Source organism: Nerophis ophidion, linkage group LG05, assembly GCF_033978795.1.
Source record: "Nerophis ophidion isolate RoL-2023_Sa linkage group LG05, RoL_Noph_v1.0, whole genome shotgun sequence".
In the NCBI taxonomy this organism is placed as follows: domain Eukaryota; kingdom Metazoa; phylum Chordata; class Actinopteri; order Syngnathiformes; family Syngnathidae; genus Nerophis; species Nerophis ophidion.
In genome coordinates this window covers 50,814,563-50,838,075 of record NC_084615.1, presented here as the reverse complement: position 1 = coordinate 50,838,075, position 23,513 = coordinate 50,814,563, and the positions used below count along the sequence as shown (strand labels likewise).

Genomic DNA, 23,513 nt, shown 5'->3' with positions numbered 1-23,513 from the left:
AATGCTGAAAGGTCCATACAGGTTTGGGAGCAACATATGTTGTCATCCAAGCAACGTTATCATGAACGCCCCTGCTTATATCAGCAAGACAATACCAAGCCATGTGTTACAACAGCGTGGCTTCGTAGTAAAAGAGTGCAGGTACTTTCCTGGCCCGCCTGCAGTCCAAACCTGTCTCCCATCGAAAATGTGTGGCGCATTATGAAGTGTAAAATATGACAGCGGAGACCCCGGACTGCTGAACGACTGAAGCTCTACATAAAACAAGAATAAGAAAGAATTCCACTTTCAAAGCTTCAACAATTAGTTTCCTCAGTTCCCAAACGTTTATTGAGTGTTGTTAAAAGAAAAGGTGATGTAACACAGTGGTGAACATGACCTTTCCCAACTAGTTTGGCACGTGTTGCAGCCATGAAATTATAGGTTAATTATTATTTGCAAAAAAAAAAATGAAGTTCATGAGTTTGACCATCAAATATCTTGTCTTTGTAGTGCATTAAACTGAATATGGGTTGAAAAGGATTTGCAAATCATTGTATTCCGTTTATATATTTACATATAACACAATTTCCCTACTCATATATATGAGTATATATATATATATATATATATATATATATATATATATATATATATATATATATATATATATATATATATATCAGTGGTGGGCCAGCAAGGCCTTCTCAGAAATCATGATAATAATTAAAGATAAAAGTTTTTAATTTACTTTTCCTAAATATCTAAAAGTAATTATATTCTCTTCATGTCATAATATGCTCTTTCCAGCGCTGTTGTTTTTTAGTTTAGAGTTTTTATCCAATCAGAATTCAGCTAGCCTATGTTGCCATGCCTTCAGAATCAACAATGCGGGCGTCCATGCACTGGAAGTGAACGGGGACATACAGTGATAGCCAATCAGATCACGAGTTGTTGTCATAGTTTCTAGAAGGTCTCATGTTGAAAGTGACATCCACGCATGCCGTAATTGGATACTCCGTTAGCGGATGAATTTGAGAACACACACAGTTGATAGATAGTTGCGATAGCCAATAAGATCACAAGTTGTTGACAGTAGCCTTGATGTTAACGACACAGTGATTGGATAATCACTTGTCATTCCTGCTAAGTTGAAAGTTAGCAGGAAGCGGGAAGTGTTGACCCACAAAGAAGGAGAACAAAACGCAAATATACATTTGCAAGGCCATTTTCAAGAAGGATATTTAAAGCAAAACTACATCTTGTGTGACGATGTCGGAGATGAAATGGGGAAATGCCCACCATTCCCCCCTCAAATCGACAAGTAAATAACTTGTAAAGAACATAATGACATGGCTGTCTTGAGTTTACAATGAATTGTACAACTCTTATTTTTTTGTGACAGAGTGTCTGGAGCACATACTACATGTTGGTCACAAAAAAAAAATTCATGAAGTTTGGTTCTTTTATGAATTTATGATGGGTCTGCTGAAAATGTGACCAAGTCTGCTGGGTCAAAAGTAAACATACAGCAATGTTAACATTTGGTTATATGTCCCTTGGCAGGGCATCACGTTGGCACAGGGGTTAGTGAATGTGCCTCACAATACGAAGGTCCTGAGTAGTCCGGCTTCCTCCCACTTCCAAAGACATGCACCTTGGGATAGGTTGATTGGCAACACTAAATGGTCCCTAGTGTGTGAATGTGAGTGTGAATGTTGTCTGTCTATCTGTGTTGGCCCTGCGATGAGGTGACGACTTGTCCAGTGTGTACCTCGCCTTCCACCCGAATGCAGCTGAGATAGGCTTCAGCTGTTTACAATAACTTTTATATTTAAAGTTTTTTATACGAAAAAAGAATAATGGACAGTAACCATTGTAACCAAATAATGGCCTGGTGCAGGCTGGTGCAAAAATAAATAAAAGCCTTTCGCAACTAACCGCCTGCTTCTTTTAAACGCCCGTCTTCAAAAATCCATCCATCCATTTTCTACCGCTTATTCCCTTTCGGGGTCGCGGGGGGCGCTGGCGCCTATCCCAGCTACAATCGGGCGGAAGGCGGGGTACACCCTGGACAAGTCGCCACCTCATCGCAGGGCCAACACAGATAGACAGACAACATTCACACTCACATTCACACACTAGGGCCAATTTAGTGTTGCCAATCAACCTATCCCCAGGTGCATGTCTTTGGAAGTGGGAGGAAGCCGGAGTACCCGGAGGGAACCCACACATTCACGGGGAGAACATGCAAACTCCACACAGAAAGATCCCGAGCCTGAATTTGAACCCAGGACTGCAGGACCTTCGTATTGTGAGGCAGACGCACTAACCCCTCTGCCACCGTGAAGCCCGTCTCCAAAAATGATTTTGTAAAATAAACGCCCAGGCTACTATTTGGTAATATACGGTATATATATATATATATATACTTACATATATATATATATATATTATACATATATATATATATATATATATATATATATATATATATATATATATATATATATATATATATATATATATATATATATATATATATATATATATATATATATATATATATATATATATATATATATATATATATATATATATATATACAGTATATATATATACATATACATATATATATAAATAAATAAATAAATAAATGGGTTGTACTTGTATAGCGCTTTTCTACCTTCAAGGTACTCAAAGCGCTTTGACACTACTTCCACATTTACCCATTCACACACACATTCACACACTGATGGAGGGAGCTGCCATGCAAGGCGCCAACCAGCACCCATCAGGAGCAAGGGTGAAGTGTCTTGCTCAGGACACAACGGACGTGACGAGGTTGGTACTAGGTGGGATTTGAACCAGTGACCCTCGGGTTGCGCACGGCCACTCTCCCACTGCGCCACGCCGTATAATCATTTATAATCATTTATCATTTATATATATATACATATATATATATACTAATATATATATATATGCATATATATATATATATGTATATATATATATATATATATATGTATATATATATATATATATATCGTATATTTGGTAATATACGGTATATATATATACATATATATAAATATATATATGTATATATGTATATATACTGTATATATATATATATATATATACGTATATATATATGTACATATAAATATATATATATTTATATATATATGTATATATATATATGTATATATATATATATGTATATATATATATATATATATATATATATATATATATATATATATATATATATATATATATATATATATATATATATATATATATATATATATATATATACCGTGTATTACCAAATAGTAGCCTGGGCGTTTATTTCACAAAATCATTTTTGGAGACGGGCGTTTAAAAGAAGCAGGCGGTTAGTTGCTAAAGGCTTTTATTTATTTTTGCACCAGCCTGCACCAGGCCATTATTTGGTTACAATGGTTACGGTCCATTATTCTTTTTTCGTATAAAAAACTTTAAATGTAAAAGCTATTGTAAACATACAAACAAAATAATAAGACTATCAAAAGTAAAAAGATCAACAAGGCCTCGACATGGCAGTAGTGCAACAATTGTCAAATAGAATACCAATACTGAAAATAAATAAAGTTTTTGAATAAAGCAGCCTACCGGGAAAAATAAAATTATGGTACCAAGTACTCTAGTATAAAACCCACCATCAAAACAGAACAATAATAGTGTCACTTAAATAAAATAAAAGCTACAGTATTCCAAGTTTTAAATTAAGCAGCATACAGGAAAAATACAATTATGGTACCAAGTACTCTATAAAACCATCAAAACAATAATACTGCAGCAAACGCAACTCCAAATGCAAATCAACCCCATTCATCCTCCTCCTCCTCCTCTTCAATCACAAGTTCATTGAGGTACTGCTGTTCCTCATCATTCGCCTCCTCTTCCGGAACCACAGCAGCACCCTGCTGCCTAGCCCTCAAAAGCATCTCTCTGCCTGCCTGGCATGGCTGTCCCTCCTTGAGGCAGTAAATGAGCTGGTCCTCACCGCCATCAGCTGCCACCCTCAGCCAACACACCTTGTAGGATACAAGAAAGCAACAATCAGCTATGGCTACTGTTTGCAACACACGCACACACACACATACACACAGCCAGCCAGCCTACCTTGAATGAGTTGATCAGAGTGTCCCGATCCAGAGCATCCCAGGCTCCCAGGACTCAGTCGACCAGGAGGCGGCGGAAAGAGGGGCTCTCAGGTTCCCTGAGTTGGTGTAGGTCTTGTCTTTATCATCAGCCAACCAGTTATCATAGTAGTCACGGAGCTACGCCTTGAAAGGGCCATTCCACACAACATCGGGGGCCTGCAGGTATTCTGTGCAACCTCCAGATATAACAGCCATTCAATCTATGAATCAATGATTATTTATATAGCCCTAAATCACTAGTGTCTCAAAGGGCTGCACAACCCACAACACAAACCACAACGACATCCTCGGTAGAGCCCACATAAGGGCAAGGAAAACTCACACAAAGTGGGACGTCGGTGACAATGATGATTATGAGAAACCTTGGAGAGGATCGCATATGTGGGCAACCCCCCACCCCACCCCCCCTCAAGGGGAACCGAAAGCAATGGATGTCGAGCGGGTCTAACATGATACTGTGAAAGTTCAATCCATAGTTGATCCAACACAACCGTGAGAGTCCAGTCCAAAGTGGATCCAACACGGTAGCGAGAGTTCCGTCCATAGTCGAGCCAACAGGAAACCATCCCAAGCGGAGGCGGATCAGCAGCGCAGAGATGTCTCCAGCCCATACACAGGCGAGCGGTCCATCCTGGGTCCCGACTCTGGACAGCCAGTACTTCATGCATGGCCACCGAACCGGACCCCTTCCACAAGGGAGAGTGGGACAGAGGAGAAAAAGAAAAGAAATGGCAGATCGACTGGTCTACAAAGGGAGTCTATTCAAAGGCTAGAGTATACAAATGAGTTTTAAGGTGAGACTTAAATGCTTCTACTGAGGTGGCATCTCTAACTGTTACCGGGAGGGCATTCCAGAGTACTGCAGCCCAACGGAAAACGCTCTATAGCCCGCAGACTTTTTTGGGGCTCTAGGAATCACTAATAAGCCGGAGTCCTTCGAACGCAGATTTCTTGCCAGGACATATGGTACAATACAATCGGCAAGATAGGCTGGAGCTAGACCGTGTAGTATTTTATACGTAGGTAGTAAAACCTTAAAGTCACATCTTAAGTGCACAGGAAGCCAGTGCAGGTGAGCCAGTATAGGCGTAATATGATCAAACTTTCTTGTTCTTGTCAAAAGTCTAGCAGCCGCATTTTGTACCAACTGTAATTTCTTAATGCTAGACATGGGGAGACCCAAAAATAATATGTTACAGTAATCGAGGCGAGACGTAACAAACGCATGGATAATGATCTCAGTGTCGTTAGTGGACAAAATGGAGCGAATTTTTGCGATATATGGAGATGAAAGAAGGCTGTTTTAGTAACGCTTTTAATGTATGACTCAAACGAGAGAGTTGGGTCGTAGATAATACCCAGATTCTTTACCGTGTCGCCTTGTTTAATTGTTTGGTTTTCAAATGTTAAAGTTGTATTTTTAAATAGAGGTCGGTGTCTAGCAGGACCGATAATCAGCATTTCCGTTTTTTTTGGCGTTGAGTCGCAAAAAGTTAGCGGACATCTATTGTTTAATTTCATTAAGACACGCCTCCAGCTGACTACAATCCTGCGTGTTGGTCAGCTTTAGGGGCATGTAGAGTTGGGTGTCATCAGCATAACAGTGAAAGCTAACACCGTATTTGCGTATGATGTCACCTAGCGGCAGCATGTAGATGCTGAAGAGTGCAGGGCCAAGGACCGAACCCTGGGGAACTCCACATGTTACCTTAACGTAGTCCGAGGTAACATTGTTATGGGAGACGCACTGCATCCTATCAGTAAGATAAGAGTTAAACCAAGACAGGGCTAAGTCTGACATACCAATTCGTGTTTTGATACGTTCTAATAAAATATTATGATCGACGGTATCGAAAGCAGCGCTAAGATCGAGGAGCAGCAACATAGATGACGATCCATCGTTAGCAATAGATCATTAGTCATTTTTGCTATTGCTGTCTCCGTAGAGTGATTTGCCCTGAAACCGGATTGAAAAGTTTCACATAGATTGTTAGACGCTAAGTGTTCATTTAGCTGCTCTGCAACAATTCTTTGGAGGATTTTTTAAATAAAGGGAAGGTGAGACACTAGTCGGTAGTTTACCATGAGGTCAGGATCGAGGTTAGGTCTTTTAAGGAGAGGATGAATAACCGCTTTTTTGAATGCTAGGGGAACAGTGCCAGAGGAAAGTGATAAATTTATAATATTTAGCACTGATGGACCTAATAATACAAAGAGCTCCTTGATAAGTTTCCCAGGAAGTGGGTCAAGTAAACATGTTGTTTGTTTTATTCCATTTACACGTTGTAACAATTCTTCTAATGTTATTTCATCAAAACGAGAGAAACTATTTTGGAGGGCAGTATCCGCCGTATATACAGTCGTATCTGTGATAATGGAACCCAGTTGTAGCTGGGACGCATTGTCTTTAATCTCCTTTCTAATGACTTTCAATTTTCTCATTAAAGAATTTCATAAAGTCATCTGCTGAGTGGGTGGAGCTACTGGAAGGAGTCCCTTGTTGGGTTAGCGATGCTGCAGTACTAAACAAAAATTTAGGATCGTTTTTATTAAGGCGGATGAGATTTGAGTAATATTTAGCTTTAGCTAAGGTAAGCATGCGTTTATAAGTTATTAAGTTATCACTCCATGCTTGATGGTAAAACTCAAGTTTAGTCGTGCGCCATTTTGCGTTCCAGCTTTCTACATGATCATTTCTGAGCTCTAGTTTCTTCTGTAAACCATGGGATACCCCTTTTTGGAGCTTTTTTTAACTTCAGCAGTGTTATACTTTCAATTGTTTCGCGCAGGGCGTCGTTAAAGTTGTTAGTGAAGTTATCAATAGAGTCCACATAATTTGGGAATGGTGCCATTACCGAGGGTAGTAGGTCAGAAAGAGTTGTTGTTGTGGCAGCATTAATGTTGCAGCAGCTATAGCAGTTATTATTATTATTAGCTTGCCGAACATGAGTCTGAACCTCGAATTTTATCAGGTAATGATCGGACATTACTTTTGTATACGGGAGTATCATAACTTTGGAAACGGTGATACCCCTGACAAGCACTAGGTCTATCGTATCACCGTTGCGATGCGTGGGTTCATTTATTATTTGTGTAAGACCACAGCTATCAATTATAGTCTGGAGCGCCACGCACGGTGGGTCCGATGGGGTATTCATAGGGATATTAAAGTCCCCTATTATAATTATATCATCGACGTGCGTCACTAGATCAGCAACGAACTCTGAGAATTCATAGATAAAGTCCGAAAAGGGCCCTGGGGGGCGGTAGATAACAGCCATGTATAGAGACAGTGGTGTGACAGACCTCATAATAAGCACCTCAAACGATTTATATTTGTTGTTTATGTTAGGACTAAGGTTAAAGTTTTCGTTGTATATTACTGTGACCTCCCACCACTTTTAAGGGGACGGGCAGTATGCGCATTCGTATAGTTAGGAGTAAGGTAAGGTTGTAGCCCCTTTTGAGCTCTGCTTTCGTGGCCTCGCTGATATGGCATTGGTACGAGTCCCATGCAAGTAGCCTCGGTCCGAAGTGAAATTTCCCCACTGCCCTCTGGAGCCAATCCTTTGTCAGGTCATCATTAAACCAGCCCCTCTTGGAGGAAGTTATGATCACCCCAGGGATGCTCTGCATAGCCTTTACATCACGGACAGCACCTTTCAACACAATGTAAGGCTTCAGCTTTGTCCCGTCTGCCTTTGGCTGCAAGAGCCACCGTGACGCGTGCCTTCTCGTGGCCGGTGGTTTTGAGGCAAATGGAGCGGGCGCCCCTCTCATTGACCGTACTAAAACCAAACATGTCAAACCAGACGGCTGTTTCATCCATGGCGACGATATTCTTGGGCTGGATTTTCTTGGCCTCTATCTGTTTAGTAGAGAAAACGAGGAAGTTGACAATCTTCTCGACGGGAGCGTCCTTCTGTGCAACAGTTGTTCTCCTCCTGAGGGTAAAGTTGTTCCAACGCAGGAATCAATTAAGCCAGCCACTCGTTGCACCAAACACATCCCCGATATCTCTTGTGTCACTCGCGGTGGCATACAACTCCTTGGCCTTAAAACGGACCATTTTGCGAGACACACGGCGGTTCAGTCCACGAAGGTGATGTCTCCACTGACACAAATTGGCATCAAACTCGTCGTTCACGTTCTTCCTACCTCCGCCAGATAAGCGAGCCCGTTTTCCATCGATTGCTGACTGAGATAGTAGTTCTCCCTTTTTTTGTTTCCATTCGCGTACACGCATCGGGTCAACGTTAAACTGCCTGCCACTGCCAAACAAGAATTCTGCGCCACATACTTCACAACCGCTAGCTTGAACTTTAAGTCAAACTTTCTGTTTGTTCTTCCCCCTTAAAGTATTCTCGTCCATCAGTTGTCGTGTACCGCATACATGGGCTATTATTAGGAAGAGGCGTTTAATTCACAAAATGGGCTCAGACCCCGGGCGGCTATTAGGACATGGGCGGTTATTTGCCCAAGGGCGTTTACTTGGTAATATACGGTATATATATATATAAATGTTTATATACACATATATACATATACATGTACATATACATATTATTATCCATCCATCAATTTTGCCACCAAATGTCCCCCTCGGGGTCACGGCGCTGCAGGAGCCTATCCCAGCAGCACTCGGGCGGAAGGCGCTGTACACCCTGGACAAGTCGCCACCTCATCACAGTGCCAACACAGATAGACAGACAACATTCACACTCACATTCACACACTAAGGCCAATTTAGTGATGCCAATCAACCAGTGACGTGCTGTCAGGGAAGGCAAGTGAGACAGTGCCTCACCTGCCACCAGGTGGCTTAACCATGAGATGTTCCAAAACGAAGTAATACAATAAAATAAGTTTTAATATTTCTCTTTTGGTTTGTGCTTTCTATGTGATTTTGGTGTGGTTCCTGTATATTTTGATCATTTTCTGGTGTGGTTCCTGTATATTTTGATCATTTTCATGGTCAAAATCCTGATCAAAACAATGCAGCAGATGAGAAGTGAGGCAGACACAGGCGGGGCCTCCACGGCTACACACAGTGTGTATTGGGCGTGGGCGTGCGAGGGGGCGCATGCTTGTTGCCACGTGGAAAAGGCAGGTCTTGAGGCAGCAAGTACCTCTGCCTCAAGGTAGGGGGCGATATATTGTCAACTTGCAGTTCAATGCCTCAGCACTACTCTGACTCGCCACACTGGGAGAAGTGGGGGCGCTCAAGCTAGCAGACACAGGTCTCTCCAGTGGAAGCCAGCTTTTTATTATTATTATTTTTTTTAACTTTATTTATAACAAACATGGCATTTTTATTAGAGTAAGCCAGCCTTTGTGGGTGTTTTTTGTCAGATGCAAAAATATTGTTTAATTTCTTGGAATGAAATTGAATTAAATGAATGTTTCTGCCAATATGGAGCATTACATATTGTATCCAAGATGAAATACTTCTCTAAACTGGACTTTAAGACAAAATGAATGCGATCATACAAAGTATGTTTTCATGGAGGATAGCTATTGCTGCTTCAAGTACAAATACAGAAAGGTAAGATATACTCACATACTTGATTTATTTTGTTAAAAGCAAATGGGACCAAAAAGTATTTAATAACAACTTCATCAAATAGTTTTTGGAACCATTTATCATATCATAATATCATTATGATAACATTTTTATGAAAGCGAATAACTCCCTTGTTTTCCTGTAACTCTAATCTGCAACCTAAATCAACAATGACTAGAGCTGCACATATAAATTTAAGTTAAAAAAAAAAAAAGTATGTATGCCTCACCTGGTGTTTAGTTCACCGCACGTCACTGCAATCAACCTATCCCCAGGTGCATGTTTTAGGAGTATTTGCACAAAAGTCACGGGTTATAAGGATGGGAAACTGGATTGACAAGTGCGGAGCTCCATCATAGATATTCAAAAAACATCAACATCATTTTCTGGTGGGGAAAACATTCATTCAGTGTTCAACTTATTATTTGCAGTTAAAGGGGACCTATGCTTAAATTTGTATTTTCTGACTTGTATAAAAAAAGCCAGCAGACACCATAACGAATCCATTTAATTCATTTTAATCAGCTCATAAATCATCCAGCAGCTGCAGGATTAGGTCTCTGCTTTTTGCAGATGATGTGGTCCTAATGGTTTCATCTGGCCAGGATCTTCAGCTCTCACTGGATCGGTTCGCAGCCGAGTGTGAAGCGACTGGGATGAGAATCAACACCTCCAAGTCAGAGTCCATGGTTCTTGACCGAAAAAGGGTGGAGTGCCATCTCCGGGCTGGGGATGAGTTTATGCCCCAAGTTGAGAAGTACCTTAGAGTCTTGTTCACAAGGGGGGAAGAGAGAATTGTGAGATTGACAGGCAGAGTCTACAGCGGTGCGGAAACTGTGTTGATCCACTGTGGTGAAGAAGGAGGTAAGCCGGAAAGCAAAGCACACCATTTATTGTTCCATCTAGGTTCCCATCCTCACCTATGGTCATGAGCTTTGGGCTATGACCGAAAGGATAAGATCACGGGTACAAGCGGCCGGAATGAGTTTCCTCCGCCGGGTGGCAGGGCTCTCCCTTAGAGATAGGGTGAGAAGCTCTGCCATCCTCTGCTGCTCCTCCACATTGACAGGAGCCAGATGAGGTGGTTCGGGCATCTGGTCAGGATGCTCACCGGACGCCTCTCGGGGAAGGTGTTTAGGGCGCGTCTGACAGGTAGGAGGCCATTGGGAAGACCCTGGACGAGTTGGGGAGACCATGTCTCCCTGCTTGCCTGGTAACGCCTTGGGAACCCCTGGGAGGAGCTGGACGAAGTGGCTGGGGAGAGGGAAGTCTGGGCTTCTCTGCTTAGGCTCCTGCCCCTGCTACCTGACATTGGATATGCGGAAGAAAATGGATGGAATGAAAACAGAGATGCAAAATGGATTGCACGACTTATTCTGCTCACTTAACAGACACAATCCACTTTGCACACCTTCAGTAGATCAGCTTTGCGTGTGCTATCAGGTTTGCACTTGTTTTAGTACTCATAAACATTTTTAGTAAATCAGGCCATTACAAATACATTGGAGGCAGCCACCACAGTTTATGTACTCCACACATGACACATGTCATAGTTTCTCCATAATTGTTAGTCCAGAGCTAATGAGGATTTTGGCAAAAGGAGGTCACTATAGGAAGCAGCGGAGTGCATTAAATACGGGCGCAGAATTGCCCACAAATTATACCATAACAAAATAAAAGCACGATTTATTAAAAGTTTATGAGCTGGAGTATGTTAAGAACTACATTTACACTTATTAGTTTAGTTTATTTCGTCAGGAAAATTAACGTCTGAATGACTCAATTGCAGGCACAGGTTTTAGGTACCAAACATGGCACCTGTTGTTTAGTTGGCTGTACAATCTCTAGTCACCACTCTGACTAGTGGTACACGTACCACAGTTTCAGAATCATTGTTATAGAGCAACAGATTTTAACGGACAAGTGTTTAACAAAAATATACTTGGCTAACTTCTTTGCGTGAATTTGCAGCTTTTTTTTGTAATACAGTTATTTTGGGTTTTGAATTTATTTGAATTGAATTGATTATTGATCATCAAATTGAAGGTTATCTTTCTCAGGCGAAGCAGAAATTAAACAAATTTGAATATTTATTTAGAAATGTTGCTATCAAACTGTATAAATACTCATTGTTTTTACTGCACAGTGACGTCACTATGAAATGTATGTGAAGGGAAACGTTGTACAATGCTGACACCTGCTGGCAGAGGAGATAACTTCAAGGTCATCAAAGCTTGAAAAGATCAGACACAAATCACATTGATTTATTATCAGAGAAGCACTAACACATGATGAGGATGAAGACGATTAATATGAGATGACATGACAGCAGCTGTATGACGAGAGGAAAGCCAGCACGGAGGCGAAGTCATAAGCGAGCGCGGCTGTGCTGACCTCAGACGACAGTCGTTACCACAGAAGAAGCAAAAGGTCATGTCCTGACCAGGCAAGGGGAAGAAGAAAAGAGATGATGAAGAGGTAGAAGTAGAAGACAAAGGGCAAAAAGAAGAACAGGGGGAAGAAAAAGGAGAAGAAGAAGAAAGAGAAGAAGAACAAAAGGAAGGGGAAGTAAAGCGGAAAAAAGAAGGACAAGAAAAGTAAGACGAAGAGAGAGACAGAGAGAGACAGAGAGAGAGACGAAGAATACAAAAAAACGAGGACAACAAGGCGAAGAAGAAAAAGGAAAGGAAAGAGAAGAATAAGAAGAGGGGAAGAATCAAAGTGTCAAAGTGTATTTATGTAGCCCTTAATCCCGAGTGTCTCAAAAGGCTGCACAAGCCACAACAACATCTTCGGCTCAGATCCCACATCAGGGCAAGAAAAAACTCAACCCAATGGCATACAATGAGAAACCTTGGAGGGGCTGCAGATGTGGGCTCCCACTCCCAATCTTTAACCCTCAAGTTGCTGGCAAGTTTGCTCTACCAACCGAACCACGCCATCCCTTCTCACTTCTTGTGACCTTCTCACATGTTCTACATTAGCATGATGGTGCTGTGGCATGTGTTTTTCTAGGGTCTTTCATCCATTTCACTCCTCTTTGCTGCACCTACATGTGATGTTGTGTGGAACACTCCTCTATGACCTGTATGGAGACCTCCTACAAACCTCTGCTTGCCCCCAACTGACTGGACTCTCACATGATCATGAATGATGTCACTGTGGTTTGTGCAGCCCTTCGAAGCACCTGTGATCAACGACTATATACATGATTGATTGATTGATACACAGGAAATCCCAGTCAGTGGTCATGCAGTAACCTACCTCATAGTGAATCCCAGTCAGTGGGAAGCTGCTGTCCACATGCAGCATTAGGCGGGAACCCACCTGAAGGATCAGGAAGAACCTTAAAACTTTGCTAATGAAGGCTTCTACATGACCCCTCAAGATGTTTGACGTTACCTCTGCACTGCCTGTGTGCTTCTGAATCTGGCTGCAGGACAAGCTGGGACACGTGTAGTATGTTTCCACCTTAAATGTCTCATTGCTGCATACTTGCCAACCCTCCCGATTTTTCCGGGAGACTCCCGAATTTCACTACCCCTCCCGAAAATCTCCCGGGGCAACCATTCTCCCAAATGTCTCCCGATTTCCACCCGGCCAAGAATATTGGGGTGTGCTACCTTTAGCGTCCTCTACAACCTATCGTCTCGTTCGCTTTTCCTCCATCCATACCAACAGCGTGTCGATGCAGTCACAGTATATATGTGGCTTTAACAGACACACATACATGAATGCAATGCATACTTGATCAACAGCCATACAGGTCACACTGAGGGTGGCCGTATAAACAACTTTAACACTGTCACAAATATGGGCCAAACTGTGAACTCACACCAAAAAAGAATAACAAAACACATTTCGGGAGAACATCCGCACTGTAACACAACATAAACACAAAAGAACAAATACCCAGAACCCCTTGCAGCACTAACTCTTCCGGGACACTACAATATACACCCCCCGCTACCACCAACCCCCCCCCAGCTCCCGAATTCGGAGGTCTCAAGGTTGGAAAGTATGCATGGCTGTCCTACAGCGTCACATGACAAGTCAGTAGGCAGTGATATAGTGGTATCAGCGGCGGCGCCATGCACGTACTTCGATAGTCAGACTGTGGTTGTCATACTTGAGCAGGAAGTTGAGGATCACCACGCCACTTGCATGCATGGCAAATTCCAATTTCGTGAGACTGCGTCTGCTCCAGATGGTGTCATCTGGGTACCAACTGGTCCATGTTCCAGGTCTGAAGTTGCATCACAGCCCTCCATTGTTGTATACACAGATTTGCAGCTATGGCGTAAGGAAGTAGGAGACAGCATGTCCTACATGTGTTGAACAGCATGAGGACTTGAAGGTCCTTCTTTGTCTCTATGACTGTACTGTGCTTGCTGGTTACTAAAAACAACAACAACACTTACCTTTCACTATTTGAGTAACCTTTGTTCTGCCATTTGCGTATTGGCGAGCAATCTCCTTCACGGATTTGTTGTAGACATCCGCAAATGAGAACGGGATGTTGCTTCCAGCTATCAGCATAGCCATCTTTGTCTCAGCATAAGTTACACCATTGGGTCTCCATTTTGCGAGGTGGCCCATAATACTGGGTTGTGAACGATGCTGCGCTGCGAACGCTTTGTGCTTCGCTGACCGTTCATGGCTGAGTATATCCATTAGGCCGCCGTGTTCAATGGAGAAGTCTGTTCTACAAAATTACAGGCATCATATCCCTTCCCCTTCGAACTCTCCTGGATAAACTGAAATTCTTGTTTCCAATCGTTCTGGAACTTGCAAGAGTATTTCTTCATTTTGCTCGTCGACGGTGTAATATATTGGGTTGGAGTGAATAACCAGGCGACGTGATGAAGTTACGTCTCTTTACTGTGGGATTCAGAACAGACTCCCTAATGCATGTTCCTTGACTGCACTTAAATGTAGAATATATTTACATTTTATGTACAGTAGATGGCAGTATTGTCCTGTTTAAGAGGGTCACAACATTGAGTCAGGTCTGCATGCGCCCCCTCCAGCTCAGCCTGAATTTCGGGAGATTTTCGGGAGAAAATTTGTCCCGGGAGGTTTTCGGGAGAGGCGCTGAATTTCGGGAGTCTCCCGGAAAATCCGGGAGGGTTGGCAAGTACGCTCTTACAAATCTGCACACTTTTATCTTGTGCCCCTTTCTCACCTAGTTATTTTCTTTTTCTAAACCGGGAACTTGAGGGCTTCTTTGGTCTTCTAGTTTGATCCATGATGAAAATGAAGACTATAAGCTATAGCTCAATAAGCTATCCATACACTTAGGTAAAACGGAATCCATCCTATTTGGGTCCCAAATCAACCTTAAGAAAGTCAATGACTTCACTATTAAAGTGGGTGACATTGTTATCACCAGGAAAGATGAGGTCACCTACCTGGGTTCCATTCTAGAGGCTAATCTTTCCTGTGATAAAATGGCAACCGAGGTAATCAAAAAGGTCAACAAACAAACAAGACTTCTCTCCAGATTCTCCCCGTAAATCTCTGGTCAACAAACGCACCATGAAGATGGTAGCGGGAACTCTCATTCAACCCTTTTTCAATTACGCATGCACCTCCAAAACCCTCAAATCTAGACTCAAAACATCCCAGAACAAGCTAGTCAGGTTACTTTTAGACCTCCACCCCAGATCACACCTCACTCCAACCCACTTCTCCAAAGTGGGCTGGCTCAGTGTGGAGGACAGAGTAAAGCAACATGCACTGAGCCTAGTCTATAAAATCCGCTACACCTCCCTGATACCAAAGTACATGTCACACTACTTCCTTAACGTAATTGACCGCCATAACCACAACACCGGGGGAGCTCCACTAATCACGTTAAACCCTTAACTCATTCTCCTTCTATGCTAAATCAATATGGAATGCACTCCCAACAGGTGTAGAAGAAAGTGCATCTCAATCCTCCTTCAAAAGCGCACTAAAAGAACACCTCCAGGCAACTTTAACCCAAAACTAACGCCCTCCAACCTCCACTCCCCACCTCCCAGGATTGTAAATAATCAAATGTAAATAATCAAATGTATATACTTATTATGCTTTCTGATCTCTCTATGTCCACTACTTGCTGTACAAATCCTACGAAGTCAGACCTACACTGTTACAATGTCAATTTCTCAGATGATGCAATTGTTGATAACTGAAGTGCTGATATCAACCAAACCTAACCAACCCCCCCCCCCCCCCACCCACCCCCCCACACACATACCACATCCCACCCCCCAGGATTGTACAGTAAATAATGTAAATAATTCAATGTATATACTCTAATGCAGGGGTCACCAACCTTTTTGAAACCAAGAGCTACTTCTTGGGTACTGATTAATGCAAAGGGCTTCCAGCCAGCTTCATACACACGTAAATAAATTGGCAGAAATTTGCTCAATTTACCTTTAATAATGAAATCTATATATATAAAAAATGGGTATTTCTGTCCGTCATTCCGTCATACATTTTTTTTTGCCTTTTACGGAAGGTTTTTTGTAGAGAATAAATTATGAAAAAAAACACTTAATTTAACGGTTTAAAAGAGGAGAAAACAGGAAAAAATATGAAAATTAAATTTTGAAACATAGTTTATCTTCAATTTTGACTCTTTAAAATTGAAAATTCAACCGAAAAAAATGAGGAGAAAAACTAGCTAATTTGAATCTTTTTGAAATTTAAAAAAAAAGAATTTATGGAAAATCATTAGTAATTTTTGCTGATTAAGATTATTTTTAGAATGTTGATGACATGTTTTACATAGGTTAAAATCCAATCTGCACTTTGTTAGAATATATAACAAATTGGACCAAGCTATATTTCTAACAAAGACAAACCATTATTTCTCATAGATTTTCCAGAACAATTTTTTTTTTTTTTTAAAGAACTTCAAAAGACTTTGAAATAAGATTTAAATTTGATTCTACAGATTTTATAGATTTGCTAGAATATTTATTTGGAATTTTAATTATAATAAGTTTGAAGAAATATTTCACAAATATTCTTCGTTGAAAAAACAGAAGCTAAAATTAAGAATTGAATTAAAATGTATTTATTATTCTTTACCATAAAAATAATAAATTTACTTGAACATTGATTTAAATTGTCAGGAAAGAAGAGGAAGGAATTTAAAAGGTAAAAAGGTATATGTGTTTAAAAATCCTAAAATCCTTTTTAAGGTTGTATTTTTTCTCTAAAATTGTCTTTCTGAAAGTTATAAGAAGCAAAGTAAAAAAATAAATGAATTTATTTAAATAAGTGAAGACCAAGTCTTTAAAATATTTTCTTGGATTTTCAAATTCTATTTGAGTTTTGTCTCTCTTAGAATTAAAAATGTTGAGCAAAGCGAGACCAGCGGTTGCTAGTAAATAAATAACGTTTAAAAAATAGAGGCAGCTCACTGGTAAGTGCTGCTATTTGAGCTATTTTTAGGACAGGCCGGTGGGCGACTCATCTGGTCCTTACGGGCTACCTGGTGCCCGCGGGCACCGCGTTGGTGACCCCTGCTCTAATGATTAACTATTGTGTGATGACTGTATCATGCTGATAGTATATATTTGTACCATGAATTGATTAACGATTAAAGGAGTTGAAAAATGTATCCGGGTGTTACCATTTAGTGCTCAATTGTACTGAACTGTGCAATCTACTAATAAAAGTTTCAATCAATCAAACGAGTTATCATGTGTTCTCGCGAGAGCATCTGGTTGGGCTCAGTGGCGTAAGTACCTCCATCCAGCAGGAGTCGCTGTGTCAGTATTACCTCAAGTCAAGATGACGACGTTAAGACCGTTCACCTGCGACGACTTGTTTAAATTTAACAATATGTAAGAGAAACACTCATTATTTTATATATTGAAACGCGTTTAATGTTGTTTGACGGCTTCCTTTTTGTCTGTGACTTTGTGACTCTCTTCTGTAACAAACTCTGTTCAATAATCTGATATATTGTGTCTACCAGACGAAATCTTAATAAATGACTAGTAAGCAACTAACGTTTTGTTTCGATGTGACCTTTAAAGACAAGTCAGCCAACTGTCGTTTAGAGTAGCACTTCTTTTGGTTACAGCCGGTTAAGGTAAATAAAAGATAGCCGCTTGAGCTAACACTCCTTAGCACTTTATGCTAACCCCAAGCACGTTTACATTTAAAAATGTAACCCTAAGTATACTATAACCAGGCTGTCCTTATTGCAGACATAATGATATTCAATGTGTTTACGGTGCAACCGATGTTCATAAAAGACTATTGATGTTTTGTTATTGATGTTCCTCTTATAAAGTGACCCTAAATAAAACAGTTTTAACGATATAAATATATGTTTGTAATCCCTTCCACAGCAACTTGGACCCTTTGACAGAAACAGTATCCTTCAATATACAGATAGTCACATTAGTTTAGCTTTATCAGTCAATCGGTTATCACCAGGAGACAAAAAACTGGGATCACTAGATATGGAGACGAAGTGGACACTTTTCTTTGACATTGGACTTCAGTATGGGATCCCCTTCTACCTGCAGTACCTGGCCCACTGGCCTGAATACTTCATTGTTGCCGAGGCTCCTGGAGGTGAACTGATGGGATACAGTAAGTCAGTGGTCCTCAAATGGGGGTATTCTTTAAAAGATATTTCAGAAATAGCAACAATTCAAAAATCCTTTATAAAAATATTCATTGAATAATACTTCAACAAAATATGAATGTAAGTTCATAAACTGTGAAAAGAAATGCAACAATGCAATATTCAGTGTTGACAGCTAGATTTGTTGTGGACATGTTCCATAAATATTGATGTTAAAGATTTATCTTTTTGTAAAGAAATGTTTAGAATTAAGTTCATTAATCCAGATGGATCTCTATAACATTTCCCCAAGAGGGTTCTTTAAGTTGATTACTTCTGTGTAGAAATCTTTATTTATAATTGAATCACTTGTTTATTTTTCAACAAGTTTTTAGTTATTTTTATATCTTTTTTTTCCAAATACTTCAAGAAAGATCACTACAAATGAGCAATATGTTGCACTGTTATACAATTTAATAAATCATAAACTGATGACAGTGCTGTATTTTACTTCTTTATCTCTTTTTTTTTCAATCAAAAATGCTTTGCTCTTATTAGGGGGTGCTTGAATTAAAAACATGTTCACAGGGGGTACATCACTGAAAAAAGGTTGAGAACCACTGCAGTAAGTTATTGCTCCTGCAATGTGACGATAATTTGGGGTTTATTCATTCCAAAGACTGATACTATTCTCACTAAAGTGAGACAATTACTAGTGACAAGAATTTTTGCTAAATGTTCTTGCAGTCATGGGGAAGGCAGAGGGATCCGTGGCCCGGGAAGAGTGGCATGGTCATGTCACAGCTCTGTCCGTGGCTCCCGAGTTTCGAAGGCTCGGATTGGCAGCAAAACTCATGGAAATGCTGGAGGAAATCTCAGAAAGGTTAGTGCCGCCACATCAGACAGGATGAGTTTGGTAGTGAATTACTTTTGCCATCTCTGTACCTGGAATTGTAGATTAAGTTGCCTTTACTTTGATAAAAATGTAAAGTTGTAGAACAAACTTGGTCAATGTTAACATCTTTTGATGAAAAAAAGAGTGATAATTCCACAAACATTTTACTTTATTTTCATCAAAAATACAAACTGTTTCTTTAAATGAGCTGCTGGTCCTGTCCATCAGGAAAGGTGGCTTCTTCGTAGATCTCTTTGTGCGAGTATCCAACCAGGTGGCGGTCAATATGTACAAGCGTCTGGGTTACAGCGTCTACAGGACTGTCATCGAGTATTACTCGGCCAGCAATGGTGAACCAGACGAGGATGCTTATGGTAAGATGCCTCCTGATTTTGTCCTTGTGATGTTGGACGCAAGACAGATACATGTTGTCCATGTGTGCAGACATGAGGAAAGCTTTGTCCAGAGATATGGAGAAGAAGTCCATCATTCCATTGCCACATCCTGTAAGGCCCGAGGACATCGAATAACAATCCTTGTGGCTCTATGACACTCATATTTCTGAACATCAAAGAGCCACAGCGTGAAAGCACACATTCTTAAAACTGTATTTGCTGTAAATTCTAAATAAAGTTTTGTTAAAAAAAGATGTCCTTGTGTAATGACAATTGTTAATCTAATCTTGAGCTTCATTGTTGTCTTTGTTATTGTCCTTGTCTCCATCATCATGCTCCTCCTCGCTGCTGCTGCTGCTGCTGCTGCTGCTGTCATCTCTGTCATCTACTGTGTTCTCGGCTTCACTTACTTTATTCCCCTCAGAGTCCTCTGGGACATCTTCTGAAGTCTCGTTGAGCCTCACAGTCTGTTCTGTGGCCAGCTGCTGCTGTTTCTTCCACATCTTGGCCATGGCCAGCAGCTTGAGGTTGGGCTGGTTGGCAGCGTCCTCGGGGAAGATGTAGTCATAATATTCCTCCCAGCCAGCGTCAGACTGCAACAAAAAAGAAAACATGTACAGAAATTCCCTACAGGTGGGATGCAAATAAAAAGCACAAAGAAAAGGAACATACCCCGTCCTCGGCAGTCAGCTTCCTCCTCTTCTTCACCTTCTCAGGCAGCAGCTTGCGAACTCGCTCTATGCTGCTGTCGGAACCAAACTCGGACTCAAAGTCCTTCCAGGACTCGAGCAGCATGAGCCGCTCCTCCTTCTCCTCGCAGCTCCTCATGCCCTTGTTGGCCTCCTCAAAGATCTGACGGCACTTCTGCAGCCTGTCACTGCTTTCAACTGACAGCTCGAACTTGGCGTAGCTGATCCAGACCTAAAGACCACATGTAGGTCAGTGGCTCAACTGGGTCAGTGTGTTTCCACACGGAGGCGACGCCTACCTTAACATGCTGCGTGCGCTGCAGAAGTCTTTTGTAGAGGTTCCTTGTGTTGTCAAACTCCTCCTGCTCTATCTCAAAGTCGATGTAAGACTTCCACAGCACCTGTTAGTTACAGAAACATCTCAGTTTGGGTACTATAATGATTTCAACTGGTGTTCATCTCTTATTACTTTCACAAGTCAGAACCAGTTGAATTGAAGAGCGATCTGCAGTACCTCGGGCATGTCAAGTCGCGGTTGTCCAATAGCCAGCTCAAAAATAGCACGGGCCCGGCCTACGTCCCCCAGAATGGTCTCCAGCTCTGCAAATTTGATCCAAGTGGTGCAGTTCTCGGGACTGAACTCCAGGTATTTCTCGTAGAGCTTTCTGCAGCGGTCAAACTCTCGAAGCTGTAGCTCCAACTCGATGTAGCCTTTCAGAAGTTTGTTTTTTGGACATTTCCCGATCGCTGTGCCCTGAAAAGAAGTGCTGTGAATACACATGCAGACTTTCACAGTAAAGTGACAAAGACCAAGAACAGGCTAAGTCTCACCATGACCTTCCTCGCACCCTGCAGGTTTTTTTGTCGTATCTCAAACTGACCGTACAGCAGCCAAATCTTAGCAAAGGTGAACTGAAAGAGAAAACGTCATGACGAAACATTGTCACGATGCAAACAACAATGTGACTTTTACTTACTTTTTTGTGAGGGATCAGATCCAAACAAGCCTGGTACACCTGCCTCGTTCTGTCAACGTCCTGACAACAAGTAGTCTTTATTAAGAAGATGGTATACTTACAAAGTGACGTGAACAGAACAGCACCCACCAGGACCTCCAACTCTTCATACAGAGCGTAGTTGATCCACAAGTAGATGTAACGTCTCCAGTGCCTCTTCTCCTGGATGGGTGGGACATTGGCGATGGCACGCTCATAAACCTCTCGCACCGTGTCGGGATCTGCGTCGCTCTCCACCAGACGGAGATAATCGAACCAGGCATCGTAGTTGTGTGGATTAGCCTACACAACAATAACAATAGCATTAACAAAGAGGAACCACGTAGGAAACTTGTAAGGTCAGAAGTCATGGCGTCTACCTTAACTTCCTCCTCGTACTGAAACCTTCTCTTGCTGACAATGACGTCCTCAATTCCCCGCCGGTCTCCAAATTTCTTTTCAAACATGGTGTAGTTCTTAAAGAGCTCCTGGGCCTGCTGCTTAGGGATCCTGTCCAAAGCGTATTTGTAGATCACGCGGACCCGCTCAAACTGACAAGGCAGAAACAACAGTGTGTCCACCATCTTTGTGAGTGAACATGAGAACATGTACGGACAAACTGACCTCCTTTTGAGTCTCCTCAAATCTGGCAAAGGCTACAAAAAGGTTCTCGTCTACGTGCTCCTCTCCAAAGAACTCCACCGCCCGCTCCAACACCTTCCTGCTGTGAGCAATGTAGCCATGCTTATCCTCAAAACGAGCGTACTTGATCCAGTTCTTCACCTCAGGGTGAACCATGACGAGTGCAGAGGAGTTAAGGAGCTTTGCACATACACACAATAATCATTTGGAAGAAGAAGCAGTAGAAGGATATATCTCTCATAGATGCTGCGAGCTTTGTCCACTTCCTTGTAGCGCAGCTCGAAGTTGATGAAAGAATGCCACGCCTGTTCATCCGGCTCCCACTCCATCCAGCGCTCAAACGTCTGCCTGCAGCCCGCCACGTTGCCCAGCATCTCCTCCATGTAGGTGTACTTGTACCTGCGGCGCACACAGTCGGATAAATGCCATGCTGCGCGTACAGCGAGGCTTCAAAAAACCCAGGCGGTGCATTTTTACCAGAACTGGTTGACGCGGGGCAGGATGGTGATCGCTCTGTCCCAGATGTTGCGAGCGTGGTTCACCTGGCGACTCTTCATCTCCATCTCGGCATACTTGAGCCACAGTGTGACGTTGCGGTGGTCCACGTCCAGCGCTCGCTCGTAAATGGAGCGAGCCCTGAGGTCCCATAGAAGATGGAGATGTAACATTATGTGACAATTCAGGGCTGAAGGATACAATCCATTTTTTCCACTTGTCCCTTTAGAATACATGCCAGCTGATTCCTATTTTAAATGAACTAAATAGCACGTTAGAACAAAATACCTCTGAATTTCTGTCAAGCTTTCCTCCCATTGTGCGTATTTGATCCAGTTACTGATGATAGTGCGATTCTTCCTGATGTTGTCCTCAAATGCCTACAAAGTCAATGAAAACATGAACTTGCCCCAAAAAGCATAGCTTCAAGATGTAGTGTTTTTACGCTGCTCACCTTTCTCTTCCTTAACTTGTAATCATTAAGTTCTTCTTTATCTGTAATCTTTTGTTTTGGTGGCGGCGGGAGAAGTTCGAGTTCTCTCTCTTTAGCTTCTCGAAGAAGCTGTTCGGCTGTGATCTGGACCTCAGCGGGAGCTTTATTCTTCACCTAGAAGCACACATTTGAAAACAATAAGTTGCTTTCTATGCAAACCCTCATCGCTGTTAGGTAGCATTAGCTTAGCCACCATGTTCCGCTTATATTTGTTACCTTCGCCACTTTCGGGATTCGCTGCTTCCCAGCCGCGGTAGAAGCCATTTTGTGGACTATTTCAACCACCACCTCACAAGTTTGAAAAAACAAAGATTTGTCTTGCAAAGTCAATCAGAAGTGAAAACGTCGTCTGAACGTTCCGTACACGAGAGACACTTTGACATTACCCAGCATGCTTTGCGTTGACATGCATCTGCGTTGCCAGACGGGAAATGACAAATGTTAGGATAACATGCACTTCATTGAGCCCACGATGGGAATTTTCCCCGGTTGCAGTGTTTAATTGACATACATTATGAACAAGACTAAAGTAAACTTAGTACGAATGAAAGCGTTGAAAGTAGTACATTTAA

At 41.6% G+C, this 23,513-nt stretch overlaps 2 protein-coding genes across 3 annotated transcripts; one reads left to right on the top strand and one right to left on the bottom strand.

The window, feature by feature from the left end:
• The first annotated feature begins 17,483 nt into the window (after nt 1–17,483).
• naa20 (N-alpha-acetyltransferase 20, NatB catalytic subunit) lies at nt 17,484–19,881 on the top strand. Of its 2 annotated transcripts, XM_061901384.1 has the most exons (6): nt 17,484–17,603; nt 18,117–18,141; nt 18,273–18,363; nt 19,085–19,220; nt 19,461–19,606; nt 19,677–19,881. In XM_061901384.1, exons 1-6 carry the CDS (start codon nt 17,551–17,553, stop codon nt 19,760–19,762), a joined length of 537 nt encoding a protein of 178 aa, XP_061757368.1. In that variant the 5' UTR covers nt 17,484–17,550; the 3' UTR covers nt 19,763–19,881. The 2 variants fall into 2 exon arrangements, with proteins under 2 accessions (XP_061757368.1, XP_061757367.1); XM_061901383.1 differs by having other exon boundaries at nt 19,461–19,881.
• crnkl1 (crooked neck pre-mRNA splicing factor 1) lies at nt 19,384–23,359 on the bottom strand. The gene is made up of 14 exons (XM_061901382.1): nt 23,158–23,359; nt 22,903–23,055; nt 22,737–22,828; nt 22,431–22,589; nt 22,186–22,352; nt 21,936–22,114; nt 21,692–21,862; nt 21,423–21,614; nt 21,294–21,353; nt 21,148–21,228; nt 20,831–21,070; nt 20,616–20,717; nt 20,300–20,548; nt 19,384–20,220 (listed from the first exon to the last, which is right to left on the bottom strand). Exons 1-14 carry the CDS (start codon nt 23,203–23,205, stop codon nt 19,909–19,911), a joined length of 2,205 nt encoding a protein of 734 aa, XP_061757366.1. The 5' UTR covers nt 23,206–23,359; the 3' UTR covers nt 19,384–19,908.
• Between the last annotated feature and the right edge of the window lie 154 nt (nt 23,360–23,513).